Source organism: Eulemur rufifrons, chromosome 7 (assembly GCF_041146395.1).
Source record: "Eulemur rufifrons isolate Redbay chromosome 7, OSU_ERuf_1, whole genome shotgun sequence".
In the NCBI taxonomy this organism is placed as follows: Eukaryota; Metazoa; Chordata; class Mammalia; order Primates; family Lemuridae; genus Eulemur; species Eulemur rufifrons.
This window is the reverse complement of record NC_090989.1, coordinates 145,991,031-146,011,465: the sequence shown is the minus strand read 5'-3', so window position 1 is coordinate 146,011,465 and position 20,435 is coordinate 145,991,031. Positions and strand designations below refer to the sequence as shown.

Below are 20,435 nucleotides of genomic sequence, written 5' to 3'. Positions count from 1 at the left end.
GATCTCCTAACTCCTAAGTCATTTCTACTCCCCTGTGCCATAGTATTTCTGCATCCATATGAACTAAAACCCTGCCATTATACTGAAGAGCCCACAGACTGGATATGGAAGGGGTTGGCCATTGTAATGGTGTATTACTATCACACCATTTTAATAGTCAAATGGAATTGGGGGAAGATGGCTTGGAGCAGATAGTACCCTGATGTGAGAAAACCAAATGTGACCAGCAATCTGGAGTATACTCTGCTCCCAGACTAAGCCCTCCTTGAGTTCACACTTACCACTTTAAAACATCCCCCACACAAAGAAAATTTAACTCCAGAAAATGAAGACTTCAATAGACATTGGAGCAGAAAGGAATCATGATCCACATGGTAAAACTTAATTAGACGTTGCCATCAAGTCTACTCTGTTCTATTTTCAAAGTCTTTCTCTTTACATGTCTTATTCCTTGGTGGTCTCTCCCTCCTGCTCCCCACTCATAATTCCAAAATCCCCTTCCTTTGTCCAGAGACTTTTGCCTCTATGCCAGGATTGTAATGCCACTTGGCAAGGCAAAAGTACTTTGGTTTGCCAAATATCTCATGTTCCCCCAAGCCTGCCCCACTCGGGAAGCTCAGTTCATTCAGCCAAGGTGTAAGTATAGCACATGCATGGTTCTCTGTCCAGAGTATGGAATCAACATTTTCTTTTCTCAGCACCATATGGCTTCAAGTATTGTTCTATATCAATAAATAGAATGACTGTACTCTACTTGATCACAATAGTCATATTTCTGGAGCTCTGTACAACTAAACACAGGTAAGCAGAGCTCTGTCAATGCGTGCCCTTTATAATATTGCTTCTGAAAACTTATTTCCGTCTAAGTGTGCTAAACCTTTAGATTCTAAAATTATATCTCCCTTGGTTTGCATAATATCCCTGTGGATAAAGCAAGGCAGGCATCATCATTCCACTTCCACAAATCAAGAAACCAAGGCATAAATAGGTTAAATGACTTGTCCAAAGTCATTTAGCTAGTGAAAAACAAAACCATGTCCCAGCCTAGTTTTTGTTACATAACTCTATACCTTTTCTAAGAATCCAGTGTTCTTACCCATTTTCCTGAAATTTTTTGAGCCTCTACTTTCAAAATGCCAACAATTGAAAAACTTATTAATCTATTATATTTGTTCTTATGTGAAGGTATTAAATTTAGCAAAATAGCCACAATTTAGACTGTAAGAAGAAATATCAATAAATTGAGTGTATATTTAGAAATCAGATAATTTTTTAAAACTTAAGATATATATCAAATCAGATCATACTAAGAGGCTGATATATTCAAACGAAATCTTACTTTATAAATATCAATTGTGGATAAACCTAAATAGAAATATTGCTCAGGGAAGAGGAAAAATAATTTGTACCATCCAAGAATTTTAATTCAATACATTTTTATTTTGTGAAATCCAATTATTTGTTGGCCTAAGTAAGACCAAGCACCTGTTCATGAGAGTTACTCTGTGGAATAGTGGCAAGGGACCATGTGGAAAGTTCAACATTGTATCATCTATTTCTAGATACTCTGACTAACGAAGGCAGAGGACTGTAATCCATTCAAAATCTATTGATGACAGAGAAAGGACTCTGCCCATTTCTTCTGCTCTGAGTGGATGACATTAGTTCACACGTGGTCTTAGGCTAGCACAAAGTCTCTGGCTGCAGCCCTTCAAGTGCTTTCTTCCCTATTAGGGCTGGGGCATGTAAGACAGTCACATTTTTGTCTAAATCACAGACATAATCTTTTAATAACCAATTGAGCTGGAGGGCAAGACCAACCAGAAAGTTTTAGGAAAAAGGGTTGGTAACTTACTGCAAGTCTTGCAGCATATGAGACCTTTTGTGTAAAAGTTGTTACTGGGTTCATTTTGAGAAAGAGACTGAGATATTTCTTTCTCGTTATTTTAATGATAATTACTTTTCTTACTATTAATATCTTTTAAAAAATAATTGTAAAGACATGGCATTTCTAGGTAAAGTCTGCTCATCATAGCAGAGTGGAAAGTATACCAAGTCCACACTCTGCTGAGTCAATGGCATGATGGGTATGAAGGCTTACAAAGTGGACCAGGAGGGGGTTTGAAGCCAACCTTTCGAAGCTGTTTTTATACATTCTGGAGAATGATAGTTGTCCACATCAAATAACTGGGGTTGGGGGAAGGAATAGAGGTGTAAATCCATGGTTCTTGCTCTTATGAGGTTCACATGCTAGTGGTGGGGACTGGAAATAAATAAATACACAAATAAGTACAAGAGAAATGCAAATAGTGATAAGAGCTATGACTATGAGAATGAGCATCACGTTTGTCTGTCTTCCTCTGTGAGTGCTTTCTACATGCCATCTCTGCTAATTGCCTTACATGTGTTTCCTATTTAATTGTCCTCACCTGTAAAATGAAGCTTAGCGAGCTTCAGTCACTTGTCTAATGTCACACAAGTAGTAACACTCAGCCAGGGGTTCCCTGACGCTGGAAACAGGCTGTCTGTTTCCAGATTCCTCTCTCTGAACCACCTCACATTCCACCTCTCCCAATGATGGAAAAGGGATAGTTGCCATGGTCAACTCCCACTTTTGGTGAGCATGTGAGAGCTTCCCTGATCCCATGCCTTTAGCTCACACCCATGCCTACCCCTGGACCCACTCATAATGAAACCATCAACCAATTAAAGTGAGCACTTGTCACTGTAGGGTGAGAGCAATACACCTGTGAGTTTTGGCGTCAAGCCCCACGTGGATGGAGGAGATGGTAGCATGAGAGGAGAAGATGGTAACATACACCTAAGTGTGCTCAGCTGTCCTCTGGCATTGTTGCATTAGTTTGGGCATCTAAACCCATGGTTTGGGCCTTCTGCCTGGTGGTTGGGATTTTCATTTCTGAATCTTTACTTATATACTCAATAAATCCCTAAATGGTTTTATACTTCAATATAGTTTCATTATTTATTCAGTCAGCAAATATTGACCCTGTTGGCCAGTGACACTGATGACAGGACTTGCCCATGAAATTGAGAGCAGTTACTTTTTTATCTTTTAGATATAGTATAACTATAAAAGTACTTAGTGTTCCAGGGTTCCATGAAAGGTGGGCTCCTACAAAACATGAAGAGTAGAAGCAAAAGTTCGTTAGTCCCCTAAAAAACTTTAAATAAAAGATCAGACTTTAAGACAAAATGAATTCTAAAAAAAAAAAAAAAGAAAGAAAGAAAGAAAGAATTCTATATTTAGGAAGAAAAATACACACACAAGCTTGATTTTTCCCCTGTATAAATAATGTCCTAGTCTAACCAAGTTGGCATTCCCTATATGAGAAAGTCACTATGTAACACTGTTCTAAATCAGTCCTATCCCAGTAGGGGTTTAAAATGTTTAGAAAATAGAGCTGCCTTAAGAAGTAGCTTTATAAAGCCTTGTTGGGTGATATATGTACGTTAAAGTTTTTTTCATTTTCACAGACACTTGAGTTTTACAAGTCAGAAGGGAGAAGGAATCAGAGTGAATTGCCAGCCAAATCTCCTCCTAGATGGATAAGGACCATTGCGAGGTTTATCAGAGCAGAAGCCATGACCTTTTATTGGCATGATTTTGAGCCAAGGGGAGACAGGGGATGGAAGGGAGGGCACCCACCTCTCCCAGAGCACGTGAGGCATCAGCAGAAGGAAAGAAGCCACAAAAAGGGAAGAATCTTCTTCTCTCTCTCTCTCACATACACACACACTCATGAACACATTTGGTACCAAATACTCCCACTTCTTTCTCTGGACTCCAGAGATTCTTTTACTAGGACCCCAAGAGCTACCCAAAATAAACTTAGACCACAGAAGAGGACATATGTCCCATGAGAAGCTGGATTCAAGTTTTGGATGAGGAGTTTTGAAGTCTTAAGACAATGCAGTAATAGTAAATTAAAACTGTAGGTGAACGCGAGTTAAGGAGGTAGATTCAACAATGTTGGAGCCAACCCAATGTAACCTAATATAACCATGGCACCAGGCCATTTGGGGATTAGAGAGACCTGGAACCAGAATGCAGCCAGCTGTGGGTCAGCACCCTCATCAGGGGCTGCTGCTGGTGGCTTGATGGTAGGAAACTGCAAGATTCAGAGTGGTACTGGTTTAGGCAGAATCTCAGTCAGCAGCCAGGGACAAGATCTGGAGAGAGAAGGCAGTGAGGAGGGTATAAAGTTCAGGGCAATAAAAATGTAGAAAGGGTGTTAGTAGCTCTGCTAGAAATCTATAAAACCAAGATCTTCTATAAATTTAAGTTATAGAAAAACAGATACTGTGATCAGAGATGTATATGTTGGAATGATGAATGAGGAGAGAGATGAAAGATAGGGGCTGGGAGAAGAGGAAGAGGTGGCAGGACAGATGGATTGGAGTGGAGAAGATGCTGCCGTCTCTGTCCTCAGCTGCTCCCACCCCCACCCCTACCCCCACCTACTGAGACAGCAAGCAAATCAGATAAGATCTCAAGTCTCAGAAAGAAGTTGTGGCTCAAGAAAATGATGGAATTGAAGTTCTGAATAAATATGCTATGCAGCTGAAACTGCTTCATCTTGATCTTCAAATCAGAGGAGAATACTCACAGGAAAAGAAATGGATGACATGATTTTGAAAATGAAGAGTTAGCTGGCAGATTACCATGGTAAGAAGACAAAAAGTCAGGGACATCAAGTGATGCCAAAATCCACATTAACAAGAGTTGAAGAAAATGTAGTTAGACAGAATAAACAATATTTGATAGCACAACAAAATAACTCTAATCAACAATAAGTTAGGATATACTTTAAAATAACTAAAAGTGTGGAATTGGAATGTTCCACAAAGAAATGATAAATGCCTGAGGTGATGGATACCCCAATTATCCTGATTTGATTAATACATGTTGCATGTCTATATCAAAACATCACATGTGCCCTATGAAGATACACGACTATTATGAACCCATAATAACTAAAAATTTAAAAAAAAGAGTTGAGGAAAACAGGAACCGTTTATATTCTAAGCCAAATAATGAGGTGTCAGCAAGGTATCAGCTGGAAGAAAAAAATTTTAAACTTGGAAAATGATTTTCCTTTTTTTTTACTTCTGGCAGCCAAAGCTCTAGTTGAAAATAAATGCAGAATCTTGCAGCTGGCAGTAGACATCCTTAATGATCTCCATCAGCAGAGAACTAAGGCTCTACTAAAGGATCTGACTCAGAAAGCTTATAAACCAGAAAAAACAGAATCTGTCAGTTGCAGGAAAAAGGGATGTTCACAAAGAATTCAAGAAATGGAGGGTGAGTTATATTGAAAATAGATTATGTAAAAGTCTGTCGGATCACCATGAGAACAAAAACAGGCCACAAAATCAGGGTTTTTCTTCTTGATGCATCACTATTTCTTTCTGGAGAGAAGAGAGATGCTGCCTTCCCGAGACAGAAATTGCAGGTAGCAAACCCAAAGATTGGTGTGATTCAGAGACCAGAGAAGTAAAACCAAATCCAGGAAGATCCACTAAACAACTCCCATCAGAAGAGGTCCTGGAAGCCGGCTGACCCCCGTGGGAGTCACGTGTTCGTTACGGAAGAGGCATGCTTTGCAGTGGATTAGTTGTGAATGGACTGCACTTGGGGAGACAGCGACATATGCGTGTCAGGAAAAACTTTACCCTCTGACCTACGTGCAAGCATGATTTATTTTAATAATTAATAAACAGTTGCCAGAAGGTCTATTGAGTCCCACCCACTCTGAAAGACAGACTATCCAACTCTCCCTGATGGCAGCCCCAACAGGATATCTCCATTTCATCATCAATCAAATAGGTTTGTCTCGAGGTCAGTATGGGCTGTGCATAGGCTGCTGCGTGGGGCGAGGAAGTGTTTTCAATGTCTGAAAAAATATCCGCCTCTAAGATTGACCCCATTGTGGCTTCATTAATAAAGAATGGCCCCAAAATCTCTTTCTTTCTACACTGAGGGAAGGTTTGGTTAATGCTGATGTAAATAATTTTCCATCTTTATCAGGAATAGCCATCATTAACTCACCACCAAAAGGGTTTCCACCACCATCTGCCACCTCTCAAACATGGACCCAGACATTCTTCCCCACCCTTTCTCCCTGGTGATTTTATGTCACCTAACTAAAGGACAGACAGCCCTGCTGAAGGAACTTTCAGAAACTTAGACCCTCTTGCCACAAGAGAGACCCTTCTTTCTGCATTCCAGTTACTTGAAATTTTCTACCTTTCCCTCTACAAAATCCTTGCAGATTTTGGATTCTAGAGGGGGCCCATCAGCCTCTCCCGATACCACCACTGGGTCCCACAGGTTTTCAGCTTCAGGTTACGAATTAACTCTTAAAGACAGTTCATATGCTTCAAAATCCAATACATGAATGTTACTTTGGTCATTAGACTTAACACTTTTTTAGAACATAGTTTTATTAGTAAGGGATCTTTTTGAGCCAAATGAATCAAATCTGATAGAGAGCTGATTTGATATGAAGTAAGGCCACCACTACTTAAGCTGTAGCCTCCCATTTTCTCCACTCTCCTCAAGCCTATTTTATGTATTATTAATGTAGTTTATATAGTTAATGTAGCTTATGAAACAGAAATTGATTTTAGTGTCATGTTGAATATAATACTGTTATATAAAGTTGTTTAAAAATAAAAGTATAGGAATAATTATCAGGACTATTTGCTAATCTATGTTCTTTTGCTTATCTATACTTTGGATAAATCTGGCCAGTTGATCAAAAGTCAAAACACTTAACTTGGCGGTAGATGAATTGTTGCCTAAGAGGAAATGAGTAGTCACGAAATACCAGACGACTGAACTCAAACCTTTGATGTGATGCTAAATGGTACACTCTGATGCAGTGAATCATTTAGAAAATCACTAACATAAGGATTCTATCAATATTTGTTTTCAGTTGTGAAAGTGTAGATTGTCAGACTCTTTTACTCCAGGGGAATCCTTTTATCTACATAAAATTAGAAGTCAACATAGACCTAAAAGCTACTTTCGTTGATGTGGAGGTGTGGCCTGGGGTCCTGTCGGCTCCACCTCCCTCTTATCTCAGAAGGTGGCATCTCCAAGTACCCCAGGGTTCCACCAAGCTCAGTTAGAAACTTCTAGGTTGCAGCATGATGGCAACAAGGTCAAGGTCATGATTTCAATGGCTGTGGGGGCCATGATTAACCTCTCCCATTTACAAACACAAAACACTCTGTGGTATAAGAGGGATACACAGGTGATGCTCAATTTTAAACAGTTATTTTTATCACTACCCTTAACCAACCATGCCTGCAAGTACATACCTGTGTTACAAAAAAGAGTGAGTCTGCAAAATCTCTCCAAATGACAACTGTACACCATACTCTTGGGTCAACAGTATCACCTTTGTCCACTGAGAATACTTCATTTTACTTAGCAGGGACAGTAAGCACCTGTTAATGGTGTTATTAATGGGACTGGGATGTTCCATAGAGTCAGGCAGGAAGGCCCCCAAGGACCCTTCCAGATAGGAGTTTCCACATTCTCTGTTGTAAGAACAGCAGCCCAGATGGACATTGAGCAAATTACTGTCTCAGAGCACAGCCCCATCTCTCTGTAATTTGCTGGAATTTTTGGAGCTTCCCATAGTCAAAGTTTTCTCATGAATCTTTATTTGCCTTTCTCACTTCAACTCTTTTATCTTGCATCTGAAACCCTGAGTCTCAAGTTAAGATCTAGGATTTAGATCTAAACATGAAGCTGTAGGCAAGAATGTAGTGGCAAAATATTTGTCTTGAATTTTACATAAATAAATAAAAAGAAAATGTAAGTTCATCTGGAGAAAAGATTGTGATAATTTCAAAGACATGGGTTGAAGTGATTTCTTTATAATCCTCACCTCCATCCTCATACCTCTGGCACCCAACACCAGCACCCCCATTGAGAATAAGCCACCCCATCTCCTACTTTACAGAGATGATCAAAGCCACAGGTAGAAACTGTCTCAAGTTCCTGCCACTTGCCCTGAAAATCTACCAGAATCTACACTCTCCTTTTCTCCTTCCCTCTCTTCCAGTGAAAAGGCAGCCCTGCTCCATGCCTGATTCCTTCACTGGGCCCCGATTCCTCCCTTTCCAACTCCTGAGTTCTCGGCTCCATCAGTTACCCCCTCCTCCCTTGTCACACACCCACTCTTTCACCTCCCTCAGCTGCATTAGCCATGCCCCTCCTTTCAACCCAGCCATTGCTCTATTCCTCTGCTTTCCTTCATGCTCAAGGCAGTTGAGAGAGTTGCATTTACGTTCACAAATTCCTTTTCCTGTCCTCCTACTTGCCTCACCCAGAGAGTATCCTACAGGGTCACCAACAGTTCCTTGTTGCTAAATATAACGGACACCTCTGACTTCTTAAAAGTATCTAAACTTTTGAAAAATTATCCCTATAAAAAAACAACAAACAAACATTCATTCATTCAGTCAACAAGTATTTATTGAGTTCGTACCAGTGCCAGGAACCAAGGGTGCAGCAGTAAACAGGTGTTGGCAATCACGGAGTTTACATTAGGAGGGGAAGAGAAGCCAAGCATTAAACAAGTAAACAAATGAACAAGATAATTCCAGAGGGTGATAAGTGCTACAAAGACAAACAAAACTTCGAGTGACTGAATAGAGAGTAACTATGGAAACAGCACTGAGCTTTCAAGGGAAGCATCTCCGAGATGATATTTGAGCTGAAGACACCTGTGCAAAGATCTCGGGCCAGAGTATCACAAGCAGAATGAACAGTAAGAAGAGAGCACCAAGATGGGCACAAGTGCCGAGAATGTACTACAACATATCGTTTACACGTACAAACAGAGAGAACAGAAAGAAGGCAAGAAAGTATAGTCTTGCTGGGTAGGGAAAGGGCTTCTGACTCACAAGCGAAGTGGACCACACTTGGAAGAACAGTGAGCCTGCATCCTGGGGCAAGACCTCTCCTCCCTTCACTGGCCTTGTAGGTCGAAAAGTGTTGGAGAGGTTGGGGAGGAGTTGGGGGAAGGATTCGTTGCCTGCATCTTTCACCCTTCGATCCCAACTTTTGGAGCCAGTAAACAAATCAGCCAAATTTCGTCTTAAAACAAGCTGGGAAAATTTCTGGAGTATACCTAGCTGGACCCACTCCAAACCCTCTTCTCCTGCTCCCCAACTCTAGGCTGAGTAAGGAAAGTGTCCAAAGAGGGGCTCCTTCCTACAAGGCTATTGCTTAGGATACCATGAAACCCTAAGGCAAAGCCAGGCCCCAGGGGGGATGTGCATTAGAGAACAGTCTTCTCATGATCAGCTTCAGTGGTCAGAGTCCACAGTGGGTAGGAACTGACATGGACTTGGAGGAGCTCTCCAGTATTTGTGCCTGGGAGAGAAAATGAGAGCCCAGAGGTATCCTCCCAAAGCTAAGTTCCCCAATACACACACACACACACACACACACACACACACCAGTCCTCAGGAGCACAAGATGATCTAAGTTTCCTCCATTTGACCCAAGGGGCAAACTCTCTCCAGGCAATCTGTGTTTGTGTGTAGAGGATGTGGTAGACCAGATAGAGTGAGGGAAGGGGTTAATGCTCACGGCCCTGATCAAGAGCCCATACTTGAGCTCATAGGCCTTCCCAAGGTTTGGGGCTACAGATAGTGGGGGCAAAACAGAGAGAAGAGATGGGAAGTCAACCCCCAAACCTCTCCCATTATAATTAGGTTCAGACCCCCTCACAATGTGAAAAGGCCTCCTACATAGGAAGAGAAGTCTTGAACTGCTTAACCTCCCCTAACTCTTCTCCTCCTCAAGGCCAAGCTCCTCTTCTATTTTTCCTGATCCCACTACCTATCACATGGAAATGTGGAGGGGACAGCTAGGGAAAGCACTGAGGAACCAGGCTTCAGCCTTCCCCAGAAATTTGGGAGGTCACGATCTAGAAATAGAAACTCTCTGAGCACCCCTTCTGGTCTAATGAGAATGCCCTGGGGCCACAGGTCTGGTTCCCAAGGTGGGAAGGGGTAGGAGAGCAGCAGCCTTGTGTCCAGGACCACGCAGGAGAGGGCATAGAGGTAGGGTATCCCCATGGTTGAAGCCAGATAACTTGCCCAAGCTTACACAGTTTGAAAGCAGTCAATTCTAGAACTGGGATCATCCAGAGATAGGCTGGACAGGGCTCAAAGGCAGTGCCTTGGAGTGTTTGCTCTCACCCAGGCTGAGACCATAAGATGTTCAAAAAGCCCCATGTGAGGTTGGAGACAGGGACCTGAGGAGTAGGAGGGAGCTACTTCCTCATGCCTTTTCTCTCTGCTTATGACATAGCACACAGCCACATCTGACACATAGATCGAGACAACTCCTACGCTCTCTGGGGATTTCTTTGCATCTCTGGATTACGTGGCAGCCTAACATTTTACTAAGAAAATAACTTGAATCTTCCCCAGAGCCAACAGCGGCTCTGACTATGGGCTGATGTAGGGAACTGATTAATGGCACAGGGAAAGAGAGGAACCCAGATAGAGAACTAATTACAAAGAAGAAGGTAAAGGACCAAAAGTCAGGCTCAGCAACAGGATGCCGGGGCTGGAAGAGGGTAAAGATTTGGAGGACAACATGTGGGCTGGCTCTTGAGCCATCCTGACCCAAAGACCCTGGAGGCCTGTGCACATCCTGGGAAAAAAGGACTGCAGGTGAAACCAAAAGAGCTGTGCACTGACCTCTGGAGCCCACAGGTGCTACTGGGACCACCACCCCCCAGCTGGAGAATAACACACAGAGATGCCCCTGCTCACCTCCAGGTGGGCTGCCTCAAGGCCCCCACGCCACGGGGGCCATGGGCATTAGCAGTTGCCGCATCAGCAGGTGTTTGCCCCTGCGTCATGTTTGAAGCAGCCAGATAACTTGTCCCAGGGCAGACGGGTTGTGAAGCAGTGAGTCCAGGAGCTGAGGCCGTCCATTCACTTGAAATTCCTCTGTGATCACTTCTTCTTTGGGGTTGGCTTGGTCCTCCTTTTCAATCTGATTTACAAAGAGAAAAAGAAAAATTTGCAACATTGGTAAGTGATGTAGACTCTCTCTCCATGCTCAATTAATATAATTGTGAATCTGGAGACTGCCTTTGAGGTTATTTTTCTTCTGAGAAATCCAGCCTTCAAATCCTTCCCTTTAATTTCTCAATTCTGATAGCCTGGCCCAAATTAATACAATAATAATTTTTTCCTGGCCTGAGCCTAAGAAAGATACTCTTTAAAAGTTCTCCTATTTTTATGTATAATGATTATTGCTTTTCTGGTTAATCATTGTAGATAATTTTAAAACAGAAAAACACAAAGAAAATCAAAGTACACCCTACTCCTGGGAGAAAGTTTTACTATACATAAAGATATGAATGTACATACATATATACATAGAATGTATGCACTCAAATTATAAAATTGTGACCATATCAACATGTTTCTGTTTTGATGGGTAACAAACTGTGTTCAAGAAGGAGATAAACAACATCCAATAAAGACATTATAAATATGTGGCCACAGATAAGCATTGCTTGCAAATTTATCCAATTTAAGTAGTCAATGAGATCAACTTCAATTTATTTAGACAGCAGAAGTCCATGTGATTGCTTTTGAAATTAGAACACGTTGGATAGTTTCAGAGTACCATCAAAGTTTTTAATTTAAAAAACAAACACATACACAAAAACCAAGATGCGTGCATTATAAATATGGCACAATCTTTATTCTAGAGACCAAACTTATGGGGATCACAGCTTTTCTTATAATTTGGGAGATTTTTTAAAATTAGAAATAAAATTCATATTCAGTTAATAATAGCATTTTTTAAAATCTCAAATTATATATTAAGCTAACAATATTGATGCCCTTCAAACTAGATTAAGGATACCAAAAAAAATTAAATGCAGAAATATTTTATTGAAACTTATAGAGTGAATTATAGCCTGGAGGGGTGGAATGCATTCCTTGAATTTTGGGGAGGGAATCTCTGTACACTTTCTGGATTGCCCCTATGACCCCCACACATAGAGCAGCCTGTAGCCTGTGTGTTTTAGAATTCTCCGTAGATCCTGCTAAATATAAAACCCAGATACTGAGACTAGCATAGAAGCCCACAGATTCCAGATGTCACCCTGTGCAGGTATCACTGAAATCAGCCACTGTGGCATCCCAGGTAGTATGAATAACAGTGTTGGAGAATTCACACTGATTTCAATATTTACAATTAAGCTACAGTAATCAAATGTGTTATTCATGAAATGAAAAATTCATTAAAAATGGGAAAATTGAAAGTTCAAATAAACCCGCAAATGTATGATCAACTGACTTTTTACAAAATTACAAAGGTAATTCGGTGGAGAATCTTTTCAATAAATGATTCTGGAACAATTGGATAACCATACACAAAAAAAAAAAAAATCGAACCTCAATTCATACCTTACAACATTTACAAAGAATTAACTCAAAACAGATAATAATATAAATGTAAAACCTAATTTTAAATTTCTGGAAGAAAATATAGGAGAACATCTTTGTGACCTTGGTTAAAAAAAGATTTATTAAATTAAAAATTTATTAAAATTTAAAATTTTGGTTCTTCACAAAACACTGTTAAGAAAATAAAAAGGCAAGTCACAGACTTGGAGAAAATATTTGGAAAACATATTTTTGATAAAGGTCTTATATCCAGAATATTTTTAAATCTCTCAAACCACAATAATAAGAAAAACAACTCAATTTTCATATGCAAAAGATTTGACCAGACACATCAAATATGTGTCTTTGATAGTTGATCCATAAACTCATTGAAAGATGTTTAACTTCACTAGTCATTAGGAAAATGCAAACTTATAACTAAAACAGGATACCACTACACACCTATTAGAACAGGTAAAATTTTGAAAGCTGACAATAACAAGTGCTGACAAGAAGCGCAGATTTCTGGTGAGAATACAAAATGGTACAACCATTTTGAAAAAATAATTTAGTAGTTTCTTATAAGTTTGAATGCATACCTATTATATGTCCCAACAATACCAGTCCCAGTTATTTATTCAAGAAAAGGGAAAGCTAAGGTTCCCATGAATGTTTATAGCAGCTTTATTCATAATCACCAAAACTGGAAACAAATATCCTTCACCTGGTGAGTAGCAAACTCGGAACTCGGGCATTTATACACAAGGTAGGTGAATACACATGGTAAGTACATCCATATAATGAAATGTTACTCAGCTATAAAAATAAAAGAACTACTGACTCATGCACAACATGATTCAATCTCAAAAGCACTATACTGGGTGCATGAAAGAAGCCAGACTCAAAGGCTACCTGCTATATGATTCCATTTATATGACATCCTGGAAAAGGCAAAACTACATGGACAAAAAATAGATCAGTGGTTACTAGGGGATGGGGAGTTGACTACAAAGGAGAAGTATGAGAGAATTTTGGGGGGTAATGAAAATATTCCGTATTTCATTTGTGGCAATGGTTACATGACTATGTGCATAGAAATGTATGCTGAAAGGATTGAATTTTACCATATTTAAATTGTACCCCAATAAGCCTGATATACATAGGATATGCGTGTGCCAGTGTGAGTGTGTGTGCACATAAACTGCCATGAGGGCATTTGGCAAAAGAAGCTGGAAGAGAAGCAGAATGTGGATGTGGAGTTGGGTAATTTCACTGGTAATTTTGGAGGTGACAATCTGTTTCCCTCGTTGGAGAATGAGCTCCTTAAGAACAAATGATTCATATGCAGTTCTGTTGAGCTGAGTTCAGCCAGCCCTCGGTACAGCCTAGCAGCCTGGTCTCTAACATCCCAAATTTACGCCAACCTTCTCAAACCTCTAGCTCTCTCATTCTTAGAGCATGACTTGCCTCCATCTTAATGCATATTAACAGAGCTCTCTCTACTGTGCACAACCAAACAGCTTTTCTGCTCCCATCAAAGTCAGTCTCTCCACATGTACGGTGGAAGAAACTTACTTTATGGACTATCTCCATTCCCTCTCCGTTGTTTGTAGCCTCTTCTCAGTTCTGCACTCCTTCCCATCAGAAAGTCAAATTGGCAGACATTCGTGTGAGGGGAAAGATTGAAAGTTAGGGTGGTGCTTAAGTTTCCAACTTGAGTGATTGGATGGGGCAGTACTGTTATTTGCTGAGATAGCAAACAAGAGGAAGAGCAATCTTTCATGGGAAAGAAGTCAAGTGTAGACAGATTAAGTTTCACAACATCAAGTTGATCTGCTGAGTGAGCAGACCCATATATGAGTTTAACATCAGAGATGAATTAAGATTTGAAAGTCATCAGCATGCAGATCATGGCTAAATACCATGAGAGAAGACAAAATCACACAAGCAGAGAGCTCAGTGTGGAACCCTAGGGGACCTCAAGGTTAAGCTATTGGCAGGAAAGGAAACACTCACAAGTAGACTGAGAAGGAAAGTTCTTGAAGAGACGTAGCAAGAGGTGAGTCATAGAAATCAAGAGAACAAAGAGTTTAAAGACCGATTGAATGAGTCGTCAACAAATTCAACACATCGCACCATTGGTAGGAAGCCTGGGCTCAGCATTCATGAGGCCACAGGAAACCATTAGAGCAGACACTGCTGGTGCCTTGTACACAGCTCCTCCCTCTTACTGCTTCTGCACACAGCCCGACTTCCAGGTGCCAGCAGTTGCCTTTCTTTTCCTGAGGGCTCTTTCTGGCTGCCACAGCCCACTTGCCACCTACTTGGCAGGCTGAAAGTGTCAAGGAATTAATGTCCCCACTCTGGGAGCAGCATTGGTTGACTGACAAGAACCTGTGTATAAATGCCTGCGTTCCTTCACCCCTCAGATGAGATAACTGATGTACATGTCCTATACTGCTTCCCCGTGGTGCCCAGCAGGCCTGAGTTCCAGAAGCCCACAGAAGAGCTGTTTGGATAATGCATTTTCTTATTGGCTGTTTCCCTCCCTTGTCTCACTTTCCCTATTCTCCCAGTGCTCCTTTCGCCTCCCAGATAAACCACTTGCCCTTGTGTCGTTACTTCTGGAGGCGTCTGCACAGGGACAATTCCAGTGGGGTGCTATGGAAAGAAATCAGAGTACAATACATTGAAGAGTAAATCGGATTTTCTTTTTAAAATTTGTCAGAGAAGGAAAGAAAAAAGATAGAACAGGGCCAGAGGTGAACTCAAAGTCAATATAAGAGAGCTAAATACGTTGAAAGGCAAAAGAGAAAGAGACAGTATAAAAAGGCCAAAGTGATTAGGGAGGTAGATAAATTGTGCAGCAAGACCCTGGAGGAGACAGGAGCAGAAGGAGGAAGACCACAGTGCGGTTTGTGTGGTGGGAGAGGCTGGCCTGATTCTCAGAGGCTAAGGGCAAGGATTTAAAGACAGACACACATCCTGATAAGCAGGATGGGTTGGAGGAGACAGACCAGTCTGGGGAGGGCTGGGGCTCATCCCTTTGTGGTGGCCCCAATCCATGAGGCTATAATGTTTTTCCCAGCTGTGCTCAGCAGCTCTGTGCATGACTATGCTCAGCAGCCGGGAAACCAGAGAAGCAAAGGCAGGTCATGAGCTCGATCTAGAACTAGGGATTTATGAAATGAGTGTTGCAGGATGATGGAGAACAGCCAGGTTAAGGCCACTAGAGAAGAAGTGGTTAACCATGTAGTCTAGACCAGGTAAGGACCTACAACCAGGTAGAGGCTGCAGACCAGACTGGGAAAGAACACACAGCTCCCAGGACTGGAGGCCTTTCTGGCTATAACCCAGGCTTCTGCACAAGCATCTGCTCTGCAAAGACACTGTGCCATAGGGACCACCATGATGTAGAAAGGCCTGCTCCCACATGGGACTCTATGGCATAGGTAGATCAAGATTCAACAGTTCAGTCACCCAAACCTATAAAAGCAGTAATGCAACTGGAAAGGCTACCAGGGCAAGAGCCTGAATGGAGAGCAAAGAGCTCAGGCCTTTTCCTGTCTCTGCTGTTACCTAGAAAATGACAGCTGAATTCCTGATTTTGTTTGGCTGAAGAGACCAACAATAGATTGCCAGAGCATAACCACTGGGATGAAATTAAGTATAATATAGTCCTGCATGGGGATTTTTCCACAAGCATGTGAGAAAGAAACCCTTTCTGAGACATGACTACAAAGTCAGTGTTTTTTACTCAGGGAAATAAAAGGAGGGCCCAGAAAAGGGGAGTGGAAGGGCTAGTTCACCCAATCCTGCATGAAGAAAGGGGGAATGCTCTATGGTTTTCTGGAGGGAGAAAATGTAGAATCTACCTCTTCCACATCAGAACAGAACTTGATGCTGTCCTATGCGCATGGTCTTGATTAATAAGCTTGATAAATACGTGCAGATATAAATTGGTCTTCCAGGCTTCTTTTATGTGGGGCTCGATTTGATACCATATAAAACATACTCTGAAAGAATGAGTCAAAGGCACAGATAGCACTCCCCAATATATCTGACTGGCCCCCAAATAGCCACCTCGGTGATTTTCAAAGAACCACAGATCCCCAGCTCTCAAAAGCAGAGCACTGAGGAACCAAGAGACTCAGTCCAGGAAATGCCTATTTACCCCAAGGGCAAGGACAACCTTGTGAAATCCCAAAATCTTAAAGAATTGAGAGGGCAGAATAAACTAGGAAGCAGATGCCAGGGTTTTCTCCTATCAAATAAGAGAATGCTACCATGCCTAATCAGGATGTTGGGAATCATGCCAGTTGGTTTCTAAGACTAAATTATTCTCTGGGTTTTGGAAGACCTATCTAAGGGAGTTATTAAGAACCCAGTAGGCCTTTGTCATGAGACATTACGAATGGAGACTTTCAGGTCCTCTGTTCCTAGATAAGGGACAAAGGCTGGAGGCAATGACAGCCTGTGGAGGCATTTCTCTGATACCCACTGAGAGCTAACTGAGGCGGTCAGAAGGAGTGGGCACTGGGATCTCTGTTGATTAGGTGAATACAATAAGCAAGGCAGAGCCAGACAAATCTGTGGCTGAGGCGGAGTTTGCTCTGTCTCGCCTCTCCTTTCCATGTCCTGCTGGAACTCCAGCTGCCCAAAGAGCCATCACTCAACTCACTATCGATGATGGCTTTCATAGGTGACATGCCTCCATGGCACCATAGGTGACATGCCTCTTATATAATTAATTTCTTCTGCTGTGCACATTTTCCAGCTACTTCCACATATCAATCCTTACATGTCATAGGCCCCTTTCATCCAGACTCCTGAAGACTAAGTTAATGATTAGGTAACCTGGCATACAACTTTCTTTTAAAGTTTTAGTGACTGGGTAGCCTGTTACTTCCTTCACAAATTAAACTCACCTTATCTTGCATCTTTTTAATGCTTTCACTTTTAGTATCATAAATTTGTCACATTTCTTAACTACACAACACAAATAATCTGAATTATTTATATATGGATGATTTAGATCACTGCTGCTCATTGTGCAGTCTGTGTGACACCTATGTAACTGTACCTTGGGGGAGGAAGTGCTTGGTGAAAATGCAGGACCCCAGGAATTACTGGTGACCCAATAAATCAGATGCTCTCAGAGCATCTTTAACATGCTCCCCAGTTGATTCTTCTTCCTGCCAAATCAGTAAACATCGTGTGACATCTACACACAGAAATGTGCCATGCAGGTGCTGGGTATCAGAGGAGATAAGAGAATCTCAAATTTAGTCAACATCCACTACTAACTTATAAAACAAATTCATTTCCAAATATTAAAAGGAATAAAAAGTGGCAGCCCATATGTTGCGGTAGGAGATAGAGGGGAAGTCTCTGCACCTTCCCCTCAATTTTGCTGTAAACCTAAAACTGTTCTAACAAATGAAATCTTAAAAAAAAAAAAAAAAAAAAGCTGGCCTACGTGAGATAGAGCAGGGGAACAGGTGCCCCTCTGGCTCTCCTTTTCTCTCTACGTGGATCACTTTTCTTATACCATCTACTCATCCTAGCTTAATATCCTCTGTGGCAGAGCCAATAACTCTCTGCTCAAGGCTCTCCTGATCCAATGTGCATACTGATCATGACAATATTATAGCATTTACACCCACACCAACTACTCTCTTATTTGGACCTGGTGAATCCCAAACAACATGGCTTCTTCACTGCCATATTCCCTTCCCCCAGTACAGTCTACAGAACTTTATAGGTGTGCAATAACTGTTGAATAACTCAATGAGTGAATGAATGAATGAATGAATGGTATTGCCACTAAGATTAACGTCAGATGAAATGTGTTGGGAGGAAGGAAGGATACAAAGGATGACCCTCTCCTTTTACACATACAGATATTCTGTTAGAGTCACCATTCCTCCTCTCTGAGGCACAGGAGTCAAGGTAGTCATTTATTCAATCTGTCACTGTGGTCAATAATCTGAATTGATAAATTAATGACTTCTCATCCTATTAGACAAAGGAAGCAAAGGACACAGCCATCTGAAGTATGCACCAATAGCATTTAGGAGGAAAACAGAAGCCACACTAGGTATTTCAACCAGAGGGGATTTAATGCAGGGAGTTGATTACACACGTTTGGTAAGGCTGAAACAGGGCCACTGAGATAGCCCGATGTTAGTAAATACAGGAAGCAGCTACTAACCTTAGGGCTGGGGGAACAAAAGGGAAGAGATGGTGTTACCAGAACCTAGAAGCTTTGCCGGGGGACCCCCCACGGCTGGCGCCTGGCCCTCTGACGGGGCTGCCGCGCGGCTGTTTCTTGGCCTTCTGAGGGGGGCGAGGCTTGGCTGGTGGTGGTGGTCGGACCTCTGGGCGGGGGCGTGGCTGACGCTCGGACCTCGGAGGGGACCGTGGCTTGGCTGGTGCTCTGACCACCGCGGGGGGCGCAGCTGGCGGTTGCTTGGGCTTCTTAGGGGACGTTGCACGGCGGCTGGTTCTGAGAGGGCCAAAAGAAGCTGGAGGCTGGAGCCGTGGCTCTCCTCTGCCGCTTAAGGGACGCTGGCAGGAGCTGGAGACAGGGAGGAAGGCCCTGCGCCCCCTCCCACCTTCCAGTCTCCCCGGAGTGCCTTCCAGTGCCAGAGCCTAACCGGGAGCCGACTGTCGGGGGCCGGGGGAAGAGTGGCTTGCAGAGCCCCCGCCCCAGCCCCCGCCCCAGCGAACAGAGCGGAGACCGCGGGCCGCCAGCCCCGGCCCCGGCGCCGCCGGGCGGTGCGACCACTCACCTGGTCTTCTGGCAGGCGCAGCAGATCCAGTCCTCCTCCTCCTTCTGGTAGAAGCAGCCGCTCTTACAGATGCTGTATTTCCGATCCACGATCTCCCGCTTGGAGTTGAGGAAGGTGAACGGCGGGCAGCAGTGTATGCTGAAGTGCTCGGAGAGCCTCTGGTTCTTGGAGAGTCTGGGACCCTCCTTCCCCGCTTTCTGACTCATCTTACTGGAAATCGCCGATGCCACGCGGGGAGACAGGGGTAGGGACAGAAACGCACGTCAGGCAGGGGAGCTTTGCTCAGGGAGCCACTCCCGGCTACTCCCATAGTCCAAATTAACATTCAGGGTGGTCCCACAGAGCGAAAGCCCAACTCTGTGGAAAAGAACCCAAGTAAGAGTTCTGTTTGTGTACTGTTTTAAATCGTGTTTTCTAAGAGAAAGAGGAACGTGGACTCTTGTTTTCCTTATGTTTTAGGCACTTATATAGTATAGGGGAAAAAATTACAATACAAACATACCCTTGGCTAAATAATATTCTAGATTTAGGAAAGGCCTTTTCTCTTAGAAGCAAAAAAATAATTTATGATTAAAACCACAAGACCATTCATATAATAAAATACTGCAGAAGGAAAATGAACACATAGTATTGAACATACTAAGTCAGACACAAAAGAATACAAGCTGTATGATTCATTTTATATGAGATTCAAAAAGAGGCAAAACTAATCTAAGGCGCTAGCAATCAGAGCATAGTTATATTTGGAGAAAGTGGAGCTAAGAAAGGGCACCGGAGAGGTTGCTGGGGGCTGAAAATGTTCCTTCTAGGAATGTGACAAATGCAGAAATAGTCCTATCTAACACTCCAAAACACTGATGCGATGCGTGCAGGGGACTTATGTGACTATTAATCAACAAGGGGCAACACATATGCGTGGGTAATGGGCATATACTGGACACTGAGAATTTCCCTACCTCAAAAAACTCAAGGTCAGGTTGGAGACACTGACATGCAGCATGAGATTACAGCCACGTTATGTTGACCAGCAGAGGTACGTGCAAAGGTCAAGAACAACACAGAGAATCCATAGATGGATTCCTTGAAGACAGAACATATGATCTGGATTTTTAAGGATGAATACATTAAAAGCAACTAAATTACATTGAGGAAATATTTTAATTTTTTTCTTTG

At 42.3% G+C, this 20,435-nt stretch overlaps 1 protein-coding gene across 2 annotated transcripts; it reads right to left on the bottom strand.

The window, feature by feature from the left end:
* Window positions 1–11,016: 11,016 nt before the first annotated feature.
* On the bottom strand, window positions 11,017–19,468 carry MOBP (myelin associated oligodendrocyte basic protein). Of its 2 annotated transcripts, none has more exons than XM_069473477.1 (2): window positions 19,263–19,468; window positions 11,017–11,056 (listed from the first exon to the last, which is right to left on the bottom strand). In XM_069473477.1, the coding sequence occupies exons 1-2, from the start codon at window positions 19,466–19,468 to the stop codon at window positions 11,017–11,019; spliced, it is 246 nt and encodes an 81-aa protein (XP_069329578.1). The 2 variants fall into 2 exon arrangements, with proteins under 2 accessions (XP_069329578.1, XP_069329577.1); XM_069473476.1 differs by lacking the exon at window positions 11,017–11,056 and adding an exon at window positions 18,718–18,976.
* Between the last annotated feature and the right edge of the window lie 967 nt (window positions 19,469–20,435).